At 37.5% G+C, this 17,840-nt stretch overlaps 1 protein-coding gene across 1 annotated transcript in view; it reads left to right on the forward strand.

Annotated features, from left to right (window-relative positions):
* The window catches only part of LOC100590018 (ATP-binding cassette sub-family A member 8), a 93,378-nt gene that overhangs the window by 64,578 nt on the left and 10,960 nt on the right, over positions 1 to 17,840 (forward strand). The window contains exons 22-32 of the mRNA XM_003276081.4: positions 1,465 to 1,598; positions 2,168 to 2,305; positions 4,685 to 4,792; positions 8,727 to 8,897; positions 9,085 to 9,198; positions 10,909 to 11,028; positions 11,824 to 11,889; positions 12,751 to 12,842; positions 13,914 to 14,034; positions 14,652 to 14,769; positions 15,418 to 15,509. Coding sequence (XP_003276129.2) covers positions 1,465 to 1,598; positions 2,168 to 2,305; positions 4,685 to 4,792; positions 8,727 to 8,897; positions 9,085 to 9,198; positions 10,909 to 11,028; positions 11,824 to 11,889; positions 12,751 to 12,842; positions 13,914 to 14,034; positions 14,652 to 14,769; positions 15,418 to 15,509 — 1,274 coding nt within the window. The remainder of the gene's footprint in view (positions 1 to 1,464; positions 1,599 to 2,167; positions 2,306 to 4,684; positions 4,793 to 8,726; positions 8,898 to 9,084; positions 9,199 to 10,908; positions 11,029 to 11,823; positions 11,890 to 12,750; positions 12,843 to 13,913; positions 14,035 to 14,651; positions 14,770 to 15,417; positions 15,510 to 17,840) is intronic.

Below are 17,840 nucleotides of genomic sequence, written 5' to 3' on the forward strand. Positions count from 1 at the left end.
ACAATGTTTATTTCTGGAATTTTTCATTTTGTATTTTAGAGCTGCAGTGGACTAAAAGTAACTAAAACTGCAGAAAGTGAAACCATGGATAAGGGAGCACTGCTATAAATATGGTCTGTTTGTGGGAAAAGTCTTTGAAGCCAGTTATTGAGGTTTGTCCTCTCCACAGAAGGGCTCTTCTTAACTCTGTTTTGCTGCTCTCTCTAGTAAACTTTTAGCTGGGGTATGGTTCAACCGAGGGAACTGCAATCTCCTGCCAATTGCTTACCAACAAAATCTTGATGGTTTTTAGTGCACTCTTAGGCCTGAACTTCCCCAAACTCTGTTCCAACTATTTAGTTTATTTAGGGAGAGTTTCAGCACATACTGTTCTTATGGCTTGCCGCTGCTCCTGAAACAAGAATCTCACCATTGCTTTAGAGCTGGAAGCATGGATCATGCCTGATTCTCTTGGTGTGGAGCCCCTGATTTGTGAGCAGGGTACTTAGCAGGGGTGGTGGCCTCTGGTCTTCTTAGCTTGCCTCTCCTGTCATGGAAACTCTGCCCTACACGTGAGATGGGACAAGGATGATTGTGTCCCAGTGTTTTTAGCCTCTTATTCCTAGGGTGGAGCTTCCACCTTAGGATCAGGGAATGGGTGGAGGAAGAGAACTCCAGATCTCTTAGCCACTCTTGCCTGGTATTGATCTTCTGCAACGCAGACAGATGTGGGGAAATGAGAAAAGTTGATGGGAAGCCCCTCCCATGAAGATACTATAGCCCTGAACTGGGCTTGGGGAATAAGGATCCCTGTTCTTGCCTACACCCTTTCAGAGTGAAGCTTCTATTACACAGATCTGGGAAGGAAGTAGGGAGTAGAGGGATCAGGCTGTGGCTCAAATGCCACAATTTCTCAGTGTTCTTACTGAGATTTAATACATTTTATTAAATAAATAAGTCGTCATTTTCTGTATGCTCTTAGAACAATTTCAAAACATTTTAATTTGTTGTTTTTTTAGGAATTCTTATAAGTTTTGATTGTTTTTCTGGGGAGAAGGTCTACAGAGCTCCTCACATTGCTATTCTACATGTTGTCTTCCTGTATCAAGAAAATTTTGAAAATTAATTAATAATCTAGCAGTAGTAAAATGACTTTTAGCAAATTTGGTGGTTAATCAATGGAAGTTATCAGTATCATTAAAGCCTTATTGGTTATGGCCATTCATTGCAAGATTCTAAAAAGAAATCTATTTTGAAAGACATTTGGAACTAAAAAAATCTTTTACATTAATAATAATCATAAGCAAATAAAAATATCATGAAGGAATTCCATGAGAAATAATAGGTGTTATGTATGTTATGTAGAAAATATCCTGACAGTCCATATTACTGCATCACATAATGACATTAACTGTAATTTGACTACACAACTTGACATTAATTTTTTTAGTTTTGTGATACCTAATATCTTTAACTACACCTTAGGGGCAAGCATTGACGACTTTATACATTCTGTGGAGCACCAGAACATAGCTTTAGAAGTGGATGCATTTGGAACTAGAAATGGCACAGATGACCCATCTTATAATGGAGCCATCACAGTGTGTGGTAACAAAAAGGTATGCAGGTCTCTAATAATCTTTCTGAAAAATGTGAAAAGCTAACATAATGTCAATATACTCAGGCCTCCAACTTAAGAAATAAAAATGGAAAGAAAATACTATTTTCATTTATTACTTAGTGAATTACATTCACTGGCATAAATAATTCATATATCCATCATTGTCTACTGGCACAAACTATTAGCAAAATACATACTATAGAATATCTACTATCGAGACCATAGGTAAGTTCAAAAATTTCATGTTTTCCCTCAAGGATTTTATAACACATGTATTCCAAAACTTCTGTTTTGTTCTTAAACAATAAACACTGAACATATGATTCTAGCCTCAAGCAAGACATCTGGTGTCCTAAATATCAGATACATGATTTAGTTTTACTATATACATGTTTTGATTTACTTATACAGTGTTTGATTTTACTTACACAGTGTTTGGCTTTTTATTTTGATTATTTAACACCATATGAAAAACATAACCTCTTAAATTAACATGTCAAATTTTGACTTTTTTAGAGAACAAAATGAAGATATTTGAGAACTTATATCCTACTTGTTATATTTTAGAATTACAGCTTTTCGTTAGCATGCAATGCCAAAAGATTGAATTGCTTCCCAGTTCTTATGGACATTGTTAGTAATGGGCTACTTGGAATGGTTAAACCATCAGTACATATCCGAACTGAAAGAAGTACATTTTTGGAGGTAAATATATATAATCTTACAATTCCTGACTCTTCTCTATCAGGAATCTCCCAGATCACCCTTTTAAGTGCTGGAATCTTGTTTTTATTGAGTAAACCACTGCATAATAAATTAACATTTGGACGCATTCTAGTTCTGCAACTTTGGAAAATCAATACCTTTTCAGAGCTTCAATTTGTTTAAAGTAAAATAAAACAAACAAAACATTTTTCAAAGAGAATATGAAGCAATAAAAATGAAATCTTACAGCACTGTGACCAGCACAAGAATAGTGAACAAATGAAACAAAGGAGAAAGAAAGGAAAGAAGGAAGGAAGAAAGGAAGGAAGGAAGGAAAGAAGGAAGGAAGGAAAGAATGAAGGAAGGAAGGAATGAACGAACGAATGAAGGAAGGAAAGAACGAAGGAAGGAACAAATGAAGGAAAGGGCTTTATTATTACTTTTAGAAATTTTACAAAAGAAATTCAAGACAAAGTTCAGGCTAGAATTTCAGACTGTCTACATTAGAATTACTGCAGATTCTTGTCAAAAATATTAATTCCCCTGGCCTACTCCAGACCAATCAAACCACTTTTCCTCATGGGGGTGGTGAGAGGAGGGAATCTATTCTTAAACAAAGGTCCAAGTGATCGGAATGTATACAGCCCTTTAAGTTTAGAACCAGAATAACTATCAGTTTGCAATGATTCCTTTTTAATTATTGAATACATACATTTCTCCCTTTCAGAGAGTTCTTTGAGCACAAAGATTATGTATATTTGACACTTTATAAACACCTTGTACCTAGGAAAAAACCTGTAACATGATAAACATGAAACAACTTAATTGTTAAATACATAAGTGAGTGTTAGGGTCATTAAATTATCTACATCTCACTCTAGGGTTTTATAATAATGTATATGGCCAATAATCACATACTCATGTATACATAAAATGGATCACATATCTGTCATTCTTTTAAATTTATTTTTAGAGGCAGGGTCTTGCTCCGCCACCCGGCCGGAGTGCAGTGGCAGGATCATAGCTCACTGTAACCTCAAACTCCGGGGCTCAAGAGATCTTCTGATGTTGGCCTCCCAAAGTGCTGGGATTACAGGTGTGAGTCACTGCACCCAGCTGCCGTTATTATTTTCATATGGTCCAGCAAGATCTTCAGTTTCCTTCTCACACCATATCTCACTGTGTATCAGGAAGTAAAACTTCCTTTCATTAAGGATGTGCGAGAAACTTAATCATTAAAGTAAATGATTTTAGGGACCCACCAAGTATTAATTAATTTTGGAATATATGCTATGGTTCACTTCATTAACATTTTGTGACTGTGAAGACCTTTTAATTTTCTGGTTTCTGAGAGCAGTATACAATAATTGGGCAAATTGCCTCAGACTTCTATCAAGATATCCTGTTTCAACTAGAATTAATTAGATACCAACCAGCTCAGCTGACTTTGTATTTATGTGCCCGATATAGTCACTTTAACCAATATCCCCAGAAACTCATTTTATTCTCTATTCTACTTTACCTGCTCATTGCCCCCAAGTCAGAGTTTCCCAGATTTTCAGAACTTGCTTCTATCCTGCCCAAAGTCAATAGATTGGCCACTAAGTATTGACCCTACCCAGTACTCAGGACATTCTGGAAGCATCCAGACAATAAGCTATAACCTTACCATCTATGGTTAGCAAGTGTCTTTCTGGTGACCAAGCTGAAGACCACCAGGCTCTGGTTAGAACTTTCTTCAGTAATGTGTTTAATCGAAGAAGCAACTATGTGAATCATGAAAATAACATGGGACTGGCTTTCAAGAGAGTTTGTGATCTTTTATCCTTAAAGATTGTTACAAACAGGAGTAACAACAGATGGAACTAGGGCAAAGATTTTCTTGGTGGTTTTGCTCTCCCTTGTAGTACTTCATCTCTACTTTTGCATCCTCAACCAATATTTATCTGGTCTCATGATGTACCTAAAAAACTAACTTATTATCACTGTACCCATAAAATGTCAGGTATTTTTTGAGTCAAGCTGTCACATTTGAGATAAAGATCAGCTAAGAAATTGAATGTGTCAACTGTGAATTATAATGTATTATTTAGCACCAAAATAAATTTTAGAATCATAAGGCAAGAAAAGAGAAAAATCTTATTCTTATTATTTTCCAAATGTTATCAGTGCATTCATCTTTTCAATCACTTATCTGTAAATTTGAGTATAAAGCCAAAAGTTAAGTGTCAAAACTGGAAAGATAATGAAGGAGTCTGGGAATCTCAAAAGGGACCTAAGGCAGAATTGTTAAACTTAGTCTAAAATTTTAAAAATGTATTCCAGAAAATTAACTTTAAATTTCTTCATTCAGTTCATTGTATTCTTTGGGTTTTTCAGAATGGACAGGACAATCCAATCGGATTCCTGGCATATATCATGTTCTGGCTGGTTTTAACATCGAGTTGCCCACCTTACATTGCCATGAGCAGCATCGATGATTATAAGGTAATAATGAGTAATTGCAACTTCCATTATTTTGCGTAATTGAAAGCAGAAGGTAATTTTACAGGATTTTTCATAAGAATATTTCTACATGCTTAATTGAAGAGCCAATTCAGACATAAATTCTAAGTTATAAAAATAAAAGAAAGTTTTATAAGTTGAAATATATAGATAAATAGGTAATAGAGAATTATTCTGAACTTTATCTGGATATTCCAACAAACTAGAATAGCCAAACCAACTCTGAAAAAAAAAGCAAAGCTGGAAAATATGCTTCTGACTTCAAGGCTCACTACAAACTTGTAGTAATTAAGAATGTGTTGTATTAATTAAGAATAATTATGTAGCTATTTTAAATGAAATAGACATTTCAGAAATAAACCCACACATATATCAATTGATTTTCAATAAAATTACCAAATAACTTAAATGGGGGTAAGATTAGACTTTTCAACAAATTGTGGTGGAACAAGTTGGTATCATTCTGAAAAGAAAAATGTTCTTAACATCCATCACATGCACAAAATTAATTTGAAATGAATCACAGATCTTGTGATAGGCAATATTTTTTGGATGGGGAAGAAGAAGCATATGGTATTTTAAAAAAGATAACATGAACTTCATCAAAGTTAAAAGCTTCTGCTCTTTGTAAAACACCAATAAAAAATAAAAGGCGGCCGAGCTTGGTGGCTCACGCCTGTAATCTCAGCACTTTGGGAATCTGAGGTGGGCGGATCACCTGAGGTCAGGAGTTTGACACCAGCCTGGCCAACGTGGCAAAAACCCGTCTCTACTAAAAATACAAAAATTAGCTGGGTGTGGTGGTGCATGCCTGTGATCTCAGCTACTCAGGAGGCTGAGGCAGGAGAATCACTTGAACCTGGACTGTGGAGGATGCAGTGAGCTGAGATTGTGCCACTGCACTCCAGCCTGGGCAACAGACCGAGACTCCATCTCAAAAAATAAATTAACTAATTTAAAAATAAAATAAAAGGCAAGCCACAGGCTAGGAGAAAAATAATCACAATACTTATATATGTGACAAAGATTTGTATCAAGAATATGTAAAGAGCTCTCATTCCTCTGTAATAGAGGATAACCTAATTTTTTAAATGGACAAAGTATTTGTATATATACTTTACCAAAGAAGATGTACAGATGGAAAATACTCCCATGAAAAGATGGTTAATGTCATGAGTAATCAGGAAAATAGCCTCAATGAGATAGCTCTACACACTCAATAAAACTAATAATGTTAGAATGACCAACACTATCAAGAGTTTATGAGGATGTGGAGAAACCGGAACTCTCATGCATTGTGGGTGGGATTGTAAATTGTACAATCACTTTGCAAAATAATTTGGCTGTTTCTTATAAAGTTAAAAATATGCTTATTGTTATAACCTAGCAATTCTTCTCCTAAGTATTTACTCAAAAGAAGAAAAAACATCTTTCCACATAAACACTTGAGCATTAATGTTCTGAATAGCATTAATCATAACAGCCAACAACTTGAAATGACCCAAGTGTACCCCAAGCAGTGAACTGATAAACAAATTCTGATATAGCCATACAATGGAATACTATTCAGCAGTATAACAGAAGGAACCTGATAAATGCACCAACACAGGTGAGTCTCAGAACCATTACACTGAGGGAATGATAACCACAAATAATTAGGTACTTTTAATTAGGATGATTTAATTTATATAAAATTCTTAGAAAGGTAAAATTAATCTATAGTGACAGAAGGCAGGCTCGGAGTGTGGGGGGGTCACTCGTAACCAGTGGTAAAGGCTATTGACTGCAAAGGATCATGGGAGATGTCAGGGGTTGTTCTACACCTTGCCTGTGATTGTGGTACAGAAACATATGCATTCATCAGACCTCATTCAACTATATACTTAATATGGGTACTTTTTCTTGTTGGAGAATTATACCCCCCAAAATTAAACAGAGATTGTTGAAATAAAAGGAAATGATATTTTTGGAAATGCGAGATCTTGAAAAGATAAAGAGAAAACGTCAATATTGAACTGACAACTTACAAATGTTTATTTACAGACACTCATTAATCCAAACGAATCTATAATATGTTTACAAATTACCTGAGCGTCTTGTTGAAAAGATAATTCCGATTCAGTAGTTCTGCAGTGGAGCCAGATTTTGAGTGTCAATCTTAGGTGGTGAATTTATATGATTTATAATAACCCAGGCCAACTCCCATTTTTGTGACTTTATGGGAATAGCCTATGAAACCTTGTGTAAGCATTTCTACTGTGTCATCTTCATCTGTTTTGTTTTTTCTCTCTTTCTCTATTGCCCACAAAAAGAGTGTATGATTTATGTAACGTTCCCTTTTCATGTGGAACATGCAGGAATCTCAAGAAATTCTGTTTACTAGTTTGACGTAACTATAAGTCTTTCTGGTGTTAACATAATCCAAACTTTAAAACTTCCTCCATAGGAAACATGAACACTTTCTTTGGCTTTTATGATGCCACAATTTCACCATGTTTATCCTAAGACTGTTCATTGTTTGTCTCCTTTGGAGATTCTCATTACTCTATGTAATCTTTAAATTTTGGAAATCCTCAGATATTGGCCCTTGGCTGTCTTCTCATGTTAGATACCATTCAGTCTTAGGCAAACCCATCTAGCTGTATGGCTTCGAATCCCCTCTACCAGCTGGTCACTCCCAGATCTGACTCTACCTCAGATCTCTAATCATATCTAATTTGACCTCCAATGTTGATAGAAACTCACTTCTCAGCATTTCCACAGTAGGCAACACAGATGTCTCAAGTTTCTTGCTTCCAAAACTGAACTGAATGTAGAGCTATTTGAATGTATTCCCCCCTCACTACTTTCTCCATATATAGCAGCACCACATGCTCAGTCATTTCCTAAAGATCCAGAAATCATCCTTAATTCTTCTCTTGCCTCTAATATGTTGAGTCAGTCATCAATTCCTTACCAATTCAGCTACCTGCATAGACCTGTGTCTGATGTTGTGAGGTTCTGATATGATCTTTAGGTCAAATTACGTCTCAGGCAGGAGCATCATTTAGCTCATCAAAGCCCATCAACAAATGAATTTAAGTATTTTTTAAAAGAAAAAAATGCACAACTGTTAATAGTTTAATATGCAAACCTATTGATTATACTGAAAACCACATCACTTCATAAGTAGTTTTAAAACATGTAATTTGGTATGTTTATTTAGGGAATGACAAATAATGTAAAATACATTTACATTTCTAAATGTATTTATATTTATGTAGATACACATAAATATTTGAATCAGTGATAAATATTTGAATGTGCACTATGGCAGAACAACCCAATTTCTTTTATTCCAATTAAAGGATAAAGCAATTATATATATATGTGTGTGTGTGTGTGTGTGTGTGTGTATATGGAGTGTGTATATATATGTGTGTGTATATAAAATAAACACACATATATATACACACTCCATATATATACACATATATATATGGATATATATATACGTGTGTGTATATATATCCATATATATATATATATATTATATATATGGAGGAGAGAAAAGAGAGAGAGAGGAATCACTGTGATGAGAAGGTAGTTGTTTAAGGGAATAAACTGTCCATCCCATTCACCCCTACCCCCCTGTAAGTCATTAAATCACTGTTTTGTTTGCTGCAGTGTTCATGCTTTGATCATTCTAAGGTCTTCTTTTACATATTTCTACAAGGTGTGTGATGAACATCAATGTAGTTCATTAAAGCAGCAGACTGGTTATTTATGTTTGTAACTATCCACATCCCTTAGTCCAGATTACATTTGTAGACATAATCTAGAATTGTTACAAATAAAGATTTTGCTTGAATAGTTCCTTGCATAATCCACATTTTCTTAAGCCACAGACTTTGTATCTTTGCTGTCTCCTAATTAGAATAGAGCTCGGTCCCAGCTACGGATTTCCGGACTCTCCCCTTCTGCTTACTGGTTTGGGCAGGCGCTGGTGGATGTTTCCCTGTACTTCTTGGTCTTCGTTTTTATATATTTAATGAGCTACATTTCAAATTTCGAAGACATGCTACTTACAATAATTCATATTATTCAAGTAAGTGACAATATTCACAATATCATTGTGTGATTTAATTTGAAATTTTGGAATATTTCTATCAATATTTATATGGTTATAAATTAAAGAACTATAAAATCCTGGGCTATGACAATGTTCTGAATCCTAAATGTTTTCCTTGATTGCATTTGTATTTAACTAAGCTTCACATTCCTGTTGATTTTAGATCCCATGTGCTGTTGGTTATTCCTTTTCCCTCATCTTCATGACATACGTGATTTCCTTCATCTTTCGCAAGGGGAGAAAAAATAGTGGCATTTGGTCATTTTGTTTCTATGTTGTAAGTATATTTATTGTGGATGTATACTGTATCTATTTAATATACAATTCTGAGCTAATCCTTTAAATTTTACCCTCTGTAGGATGATAATATTATGGTCTATAATAAACACAAGATTACAAATTCAGTTACTGACATGGTTAAAACTAGAAATTACTTCACCAAACTCCCTAATAAGAATTAATTCCATAAAGCCTCTCTTCTTTTGTCTAAATTAGGAGGAAAAATGTGTAAAATTTAAGAGTGTCTATTCTAATTTCCTATGATTTCAGGATGCCAAAAAGTAAATTATTAATTCAATAAATAATTGTTGACTTCTGCAGTGTGTCCAAGTTAAGATTGATAATGGAAGGAAAGAGATTAAATGGACAGTTTCAATCCTGAAAGAGCTCTCAAAAGATAAACAGATGAGTAAGCAGCCACTTATTAAAACAGTCACGAGTTATTTTCCATCTTAAGAGTCTATTATACAACTGAATAATAAAGAAGTCCATGAAAAACAGATAAGGGAGAGATTCATTGTGAAAATGAAAGCAGAGACTTCTTTTAAAAGGTGAAATCTGAAAAAGAGTAAGATTTCAGCCGAGAGAAGTACGAGGTGCAAATAGAAATAATGAACAGGAACCTAGCAGAGGAAAAGCCCAAGCTGATCCTAGGAACTGGTAATAATCTCGCCTAAATATAGACAAAAAACAAGGTGCGCAATGGCCGTGGTCCTAGTTATGACAAAAAATAAAACCATGGCTGTCCTTAAATGATGTGCTGAAGAATTTAAAAGCTTATAGTGCAGAACAGAAATAAGATTAGAGATAAACTTGTAGGAAGAATACTTTGATAGCTATAAAGATGATGGTTTGGAAGACAGAGAAATTAGAAGTACAAAAGCTTTTAAGCAGTCATTGCAGTGTATTAGAAGGTAAAAGATGAGGGCTTCCAGTGTACCTATCACTTTCTGTTATCCCTGCATTTTGTATTTTAGTACTTCTGCTTAAGCCATTCCATGCTGTTAAATGCTTCTATTTCCCCATTGGTATAGTTACCAAAAGTCTTACCTTTCATTTTTGTTGTTTTATTCCTGTTAGATATCAATTTCAATTTTTCCTTTGATTTTTGCTTATCTACTTTTATTTTTTAAAGTTTATTTACTTTAATTAAAATATTATATATATGGGTGCTGGATGTGTCTTATACCTGTAACCCTAGCACTTTGGAAGGCCTAGGTTAGTGGATCACTTGAGCCCAAGAGTTCAAGACCAGCCTGAGCAACACGGTGAAACCCCATCTCTACTAAAAATACGAAAATATTAGCTGGGCATGTTGGCATGCACGTGTAGTCCCAGCTATCCGAGAGTCTGAGGGAGGAAGATCACTCAAGCCCAGGAGTTTGAGGCTGCAGTGAGCCATGATCACGCTACTGCACTTCTACCTGGGCAGCAGAGCAAGACTCCATCTCAAAAAAGAAAAATAAAAAACAGAGAAAAAAATTATACTAACACATCCTAGATTTATCAAGTGATACCTCATTTGTGAAACTCTAGGCCAAAGGAATTTGGCTAAGTCACTAAAATAAACTGTTAGTGGGGATGTACTGATTTCAGCTTGGTTTGCAAGATTGGAGTTGAAATTAGTAATATCTTCAAGATGAGCCATCTCGATTTGGAACTTACACTGAAATTCAGAGTGATTAACCTTCATATTTGCTTTTTTTAGATCACTGTATTCTCTGTGGCTGAATTTGCGTTCAATATCTTTGAAAGTGATATTCCATTTATCTTCACTTTTTTAATACCACCTGCCACAATGATTGGCTGTTTGTTCTTATCTTCTCATGTAAGTAATGACACAGTTTGTCTCAGTCCTCTGAAACTCATGACCAATTGTGAAGCTTTGCCCAATGTTGAAGGTCTACTACAACATGTTTAAAGTGCATGGGGTTCAAAGATTTCTACCTCATGGAATCCAGTTGATTTTCTTCCAGATAAAACAATATGTTCCAGCTGACTGGTAATGGAAAATTTGGTCCTGGTTAATGTATGGGAAGGAAGGGTAAGGGGTGGTGGGAAACAGTAGTCCTTATACTCATGTGGGGCCTTATTTCCTCCTTGATGTGCTCGGCTTTAGAAGGAAGCAAATGAAATGTCCCTAATCTTTGGGATTTCAGAGTTCTAAAGAAGCACCCAATATAAACAAAGTCCTTTTTTCTGGCTGACTGATACCTATACTTCTGCAAAAGGAAGGAAGCTACAGTACATGAGTGAAGAGGTATCTATGGGAAGGGGAAAGAAAGAGAAGGGGCCCCACAAAGAGAAACGATGGGCACAGGAAGGTGTGAAGTTCTGTGTGAGAAGAATAAACACTGTCTCTCACTGTTTGGGGAGGTTAGCACGGATCTCCAGGATTCTCTCGCCAGGTGATTAGTAATTGATAAATCCTATTGCTTCAAACAAAAGCTCATAGACCTTGGGAGGAAGGAAGACAGCCCCTTGCTATACACTTTAGAAAGGACACTTAGGTGATATTCATGGTCAAATGTTAGCAGGGCTGTTTAGGGCCGATTCACATATATGTGGACAAAATCCAGGAAACAACAAACTCCCTGTTTAGCAATTGTCTTTTCTTTTGCAGCTTCTCTTTTCTTCTCTCTTTTCTGAAGAACGAATGGATGTACAGCCATTTCTGGTATTCCTAATTGTAAGAACCCACTCTTCCTTAAAAATTATCGCTTTTTACTAAATTTAATAATTTTCATTTCTGTACACACTGTGAAACTTTTTTTATTAAGGTAGAGATATAGGTATCTATAGCCCAAGGAGATATAATGCTTGTAAAATCTGGAAGAATTATTTTTACAAAGATCAAATGACTAGGTAATGTGCCTCCCAAATTTTAAGGACTCTGTACAACTGTTAGAGTAGATGAGAAAGTAATAATATCACATAACTATAGTTGTTTCCTATGTTTCTATAAAAAAGATTGAAAATGAACTTGAGAATGATGGTTTCCAGCTTCATCCATGTCCCTACAAAGGACATGAACTCGTCATTTTTTAGGGCTGCATAGTATTCCATGGTGTATACGTGCCACTTTTTCTTAATCCAGTCTATCATTGTTGGACATTTGGGTTGGTTCCAAGTCTTCATAGTTGGGAATTGAACAATGAGAACACATGGACACAGGAAGGGGAACATCACACACTGGGGCCTGTTGTGGGGTGGGGGGAGGGGGCAGGGATAGCATTTGGAGATATACCTAATGTTAAATGACGAGTTACTGGGTGGAGCACACCAACATGCACATGTATACATATGTAACTAACCTGCACATTGTGCACATGTACCCTAGAACTTAAAGTATAATAAAAAATAAAAAGAAAAAAAAGAAAAAAAAAGAAAATGAACTTGATAGTTTCATAATTTGCTGGATGGGTTATTAGGAGTTTGTAATTATTTCACCACATGTATTTTTGTAGAAGTTCAGTTATTATTAGTACATCTCTGATATTGAACAATTATCTTTTTATGTTTCTAATTGTGCATCTCTCTTTATTCCTAGCCTTTCCTTCATTTTATCATTTTTCTTTTTACTCTTCGATGTCTGGAATGGAAGTTTGGAAAGCAATCAATGAGAAAGGATCCTTTCTTTAGGTTGGAAAAAACAAATCAGATTTTTATTTTGTTGATCAATATCGTAAAATATTTTTCATGCATAAATCAATTCATTAACAAAGAGGTGCCGTTGTGCTAGAATAGGCTGGAGTAGGAACCATGTGCCCATACAAATAATACAGATCCAGATACCTAAACCCAAGAAGATTATGATCTAGTGGAAGAAACAGACCTGAAACATGGAGTATTAAGGCTCTATCTAACACTATCCACAGTGGAGCACTGGGGAAAGTTAAGTGTGGCCGGTCCCATCTAACAAACAATATATTGCCAGTTGAATAAATGCCATTCATCCAGAAGGAAGGAACAGAATGATCCACTGGCCAAGGACAGCAATAGCTGTGTTCTTTTCCTGGTAGTGAGCATCCCAGCCAGTGGATCACAGACTGGTTCAGTTATTAATGGGACTTAAAAGCTGAGACTATTTTTGGCACCATACAAAGAAGAGCGACCATAAGCATCTTGCTCTCTCTGTGTCTCCCATACCACATCAGTTTCACCTTTTGCTACTACAGAAAGTTGGATGGGAGACTGCCAAGATGGAAGCAGACCTTTAATACATCTTCTGAGATCAGTATGAAGGAGGCACTCTAGGGAAGGGAGACTAGAATAAGTATATCCTGGATATGATCAGACTTAGAATGGAGAGGAAAAGCCAATATGCCACATATTCCGAAGAAATGAGAGATCAAGCATCTAACTTGTATTTTGCTAGAAACTCCTGATTACAAATATTCTGGCCCATTTTCCCCATGAAAACATAATGATGTCAACATGGTGGTGTCAAAGCTAGGGTTCCCAGAAAAATTACTTCATTGGGTTATGATATAAAAATTCTTTGTCAGCTATTAGGTTTCAAGTTGATATTGAAAAAAACATATTTCTATAGATAAGATAAGCAAGGAAGTTGTAAGGGGATGGGAGTTGTGAAGGGAGATTATGATGGTTTGTTAATTGCTCGTACTACTCAAACATACGCTTTAAAGAGTGCAACTTTTGATACAAAGATGAAAGCCAGAAATCAATATTAATGGATGGTTTTGATTCTAGAATTTCTCCAAGAAGTAGTGATGTGTGTCAAAATCCAGAAGAACCAGAAGGAGAAGATGAAGATGTTCAGATGGAAAGAGTGAGAACAGCAAATGCTTTGAATTCTACTAATTTTAATGAGGTAAAACATAACACAAAGGTTTTTTTATTAGTCAATCTACCAGTCTAATTCTCTAATGATTTTGAGTTTCTCTATTCCTTACAAATGAGGATCACTATTTTAGTAGGTAGTCGCCATTTTTACAATTAAATGAGCAGACTAAAAGTCACGTTAACTCTTTTGTTCTTCTTAGAATAAATTAAAAATAGAGTGCAATAGAAATTATTAAAGCCAAGAAAGAATTTCAGAAACTGAGCTAAGCAACAAACATCATTGCTTGTTGGAGAAAGTGCACAGTACAAATTCAGGATCAGGTCCAGCCCACAGCATTTGTTTTGTTGTTTGAGGATAATCAGTGCTTCTCTAAGTTTCATTGCCCCTGTTTGTTCTGAAAGGACAGTCAAGCTGTATAAAATACTGTGATCCCAAAAAAACCGCCTTTGTAGGAGAGGAAAATGACAGTCTCTCCTCTCCAAAACCAAGGGTTAGGATAGGGGCCAAGGAGCATGTCACCAAATAGAAGGTCTTCTTTGATGCATGGCTGGGGCAACAAAGGGTCCAACCAATGGGAAGATGGAATTTTGTTTCAAAGCCAATGGAAAGAATTAAGGTCTGACATAACTTCTTATCATTTACAGAAGCCAGTCATCACTGCCAGCTGTCTACGCAAGGAGTATGCAGGGAAGAGGAAAGGCTGTTTTTCCAAGAGGAAGAATAAGATAGCCCTGAGAAATGTCTCCTTCTGTGTTAGAAAAGGTTGGCCATGGGGATCTTCCACTGCTGGCTCAGAGCCCTCTTTAGAGGTTCCTGGTTCCTAATGGGCATTATTCTGGACACCACCTCTTGGTTCACATGCAGACCCAGAGGAGAATGACAATGACAGTTTCCTTTATATGTTTCATTTCTAACTTAAATTAACTCACCTCACGAAGAGGAGCCTAGTCACATCTACGACTAAACCATAAGCTCTCTAATAAGATGAACTTTTGAAGTAATAACATTTCTGTTAAATGAACACAATTGATTTTCTGCTGTTCATTGTTTTTCACAAGAGAACCAACAAGATGTGCTAGCACACTCTGAAGGCTTGGCCAGCAAGTGTTAGATGACCTCAATTTGTGCCATTATTGCACCAAGGTTAGGATCACAGGAGACAGAATCTGACACACTTGGCTTCCAAGAGTGATTTTGCCACTTTCCATCAGTGTGACTTTGCACAGATAACCCCATCATTGAGAGCTTCTGCCCCAACTACATAAGAAGGGGCAAAAATAACAACTTCTCAGGGTGGTTGTGACAATTAAATGACAACTAATAGCAAATGCTTGTCACATAGTGAGACTTCAACTATGTTTTACTCTTAATGTTACCATTAAAATAGATTAAGTGTAATCTTTTTTTCAGGTGAAGTTTTAGGATTATTAGGACACAATGGAGCTGGTAAAAGCACATCCATTAAGGTGATAACTGGAGACACAAAACCAACTGCTGGACAGGTAGGTGAACTATGTGGAAAATACGTTATCTAATGGTGAAACAGATTTATAAGATCTGATGACCTTAAAAACAACAAATGTCACTTAATCCTTAGATAACTGAAGTGATTAATGAACTACACAAGAGAATAAATTCATGAATTATCACACAAATGCACACAAAAGTTAAGCACTGAAAGGGTGTCGCAGAGTCCTTAGGGTGTCGCTTTTCCAGTCAAAACCTCTGGAGCTGGTGGCGCCTTTGCCCAAGTTTGGCTCAGATCCGCTGGGCTCATTCTGTCCACTCAGCTCAGCAGGCTGCACTCTGTTCATGCCACCAGCCTGGATCCCAAGCCTGCTAAGAGTGAGCCAGGCACAGAGCGGTGATGGGTGTGTGAGCAAGCATGGGGTCTGGCTGCTGCACACAGCCAGGCATGCTGGTTGTGGCGGGGCAGGCAGCTCCAGGCACTGGCACAGGCACCAGCTCCATGTAAGGCTGTGGCAGGACCAGGCATACTGCAAGCAGCTTCCACTGCAGACACCAAAAAACATGGTGGCACCCAGAAGCTTGGAGGTGCCAGAAACCACAGAGCCCTAAAAAGGGTGTCACAGCCCTGGCTTGGGGAGCCCCTAAGTCTGGGATCCCCAAAGGGCTGCAGCTCTTCTTTGCTTCTCATTGCCCACAACATGGCAAGTGGGGGGCATGTTTCAGCCCTGTTTGTGTTACAGCTCTTTTAGTCCCACCATTTGGCAGGTCCTGAGCTCTTGTCCCATGTCCAGGAAGAATGAGGTATGTGAACAACTGGAGGTGAGGAACTTCACTGAGTGACAGAATAGCTCTCAGGAGACCCAAAGTGGTTCTTCTATTTGCAGGCAGGTCATCTCGATGAGTGTCCAGCCCTTAATGGAGAGGAGACCCAAAGTGGGTAGCTTCTTTCTGCAGCTGATAGTCCCCATGTCTGTGTGAATCTGGCTGAGTCCAGGATTTTTATGGGCTCAGAAAGGAGGAAGTGAGTCCTGAGTCCAGGATTTTTATGGGTTCAGAAGGAGCAATTGGTCCATGAGTGGCCATGGGCAGGCCTGGAAAAAGCATCATAGGTTCTCACTCTGGGTCACAGACTCCACCTAGAACCGGCAGCCTGGCACCCAGGCTTCAGGCCATCCCTGGCTTGAAGGTGGGGTTTCACCAGAGAACCACCCCTTTCTATCCAGGAACCTGTCTGTCTGCTGCCATCAACATGCCATCTATGGCACCCAGGTGGTTTGTGCTGAGGTGCACCTGCAAGTCCGTGCCAAGCTGCCCTCAGCACCCGCCCCCCCTGGACTCCCTCCCACACTTGTCAGGGCCCAAAATCCAGAGGGAGCTGAGGTGGCAGGAGGCTGGCATGGCAGTTCCACCCTGGGCATGTACACACCCAGCAGGGTTGCAACAGCACCTGGGCTTGGCCACAACTTTGCTCCAAAATTGGAGCATGCAACAGCCCCTGAGATTCAGTAAAGGATGCTCCAATTCAGTAAAGGGCAGGGATCTTACCTGTTTCTGGCCCCCACCAATCCCCCAGAGTACACAGCCCCAGTCACACCTCCCCTGCTACAGCCAACATCTTTGCTGTGGTGGCTCCAGACAGGCTGCCACTGCCATCAAGGAGTAATTATTAAAGGCATTAAGATGTCTCCCTTGCTGCAGCTGGCATCTTCGCTATAATGGCTGCAGACAGGCTGCAGCCACCATCAACGGGTAATTATTAAAGGCATTAAGAGAGAATGTCCAGCATCAGAGCTAAAATTAATGCCAGAATTCACACACATCCTATTTATACTGCCATCAGTTACATGGATTTGCACTTTTAGTGAGCGTTGTCTTTCCAGTATGTAATATTTAATTTTTAATAAAACTGTTTTAAAAAAAACTGTATTAGACAGTTGTCCTTCACAAAGTGCTTAGTTATTGGAACATACATTTTTGTGCAAATGCAACTATTTCTTGGGAGTGTTTTCAAGAAATAGATCAAAAATGAGATACAAGGAGGTGAAACTGACTTTAATTGTACTTGTAATTTAGTTGTATAAGGTGGCTAGGCAAACAGAAAAAGAGCTCAGGTTTATCTAAGAGAAACATCATGGGGTAGAGATAAAACATTTTCTCCTAAATTCTAGGGCAGAAGATAGAAAACCTTAAGAACTCTTTTTCAAAGAATGTCCAAGGGAAGTACAGAACAGAATATAAGGCAGATGCCTGTGAAACTGTACTGTGGGAAAGGGGCTAGTAGTCAAGCCAAGAAAGGAAAAGACAGCTCGGAATGCTATTGACAAATACTCCACTAATGAAAGAAGAGAAAACCAACATTCACA

This window comes from Nomascus leucogenys, chromosome 14 (genome assembly GCF_006542625.1).
Source record: "Nomascus leucogenys isolate Asia chromosome 14, Asia_NLE_v1, whole genome shotgun sequence".
NCBI classification, from domain to species: Eukaryota; Metazoa; Chordata; class Mammalia; order Primates; family Hylobatidae; genus Nomascus; species Nomascus leucogenys.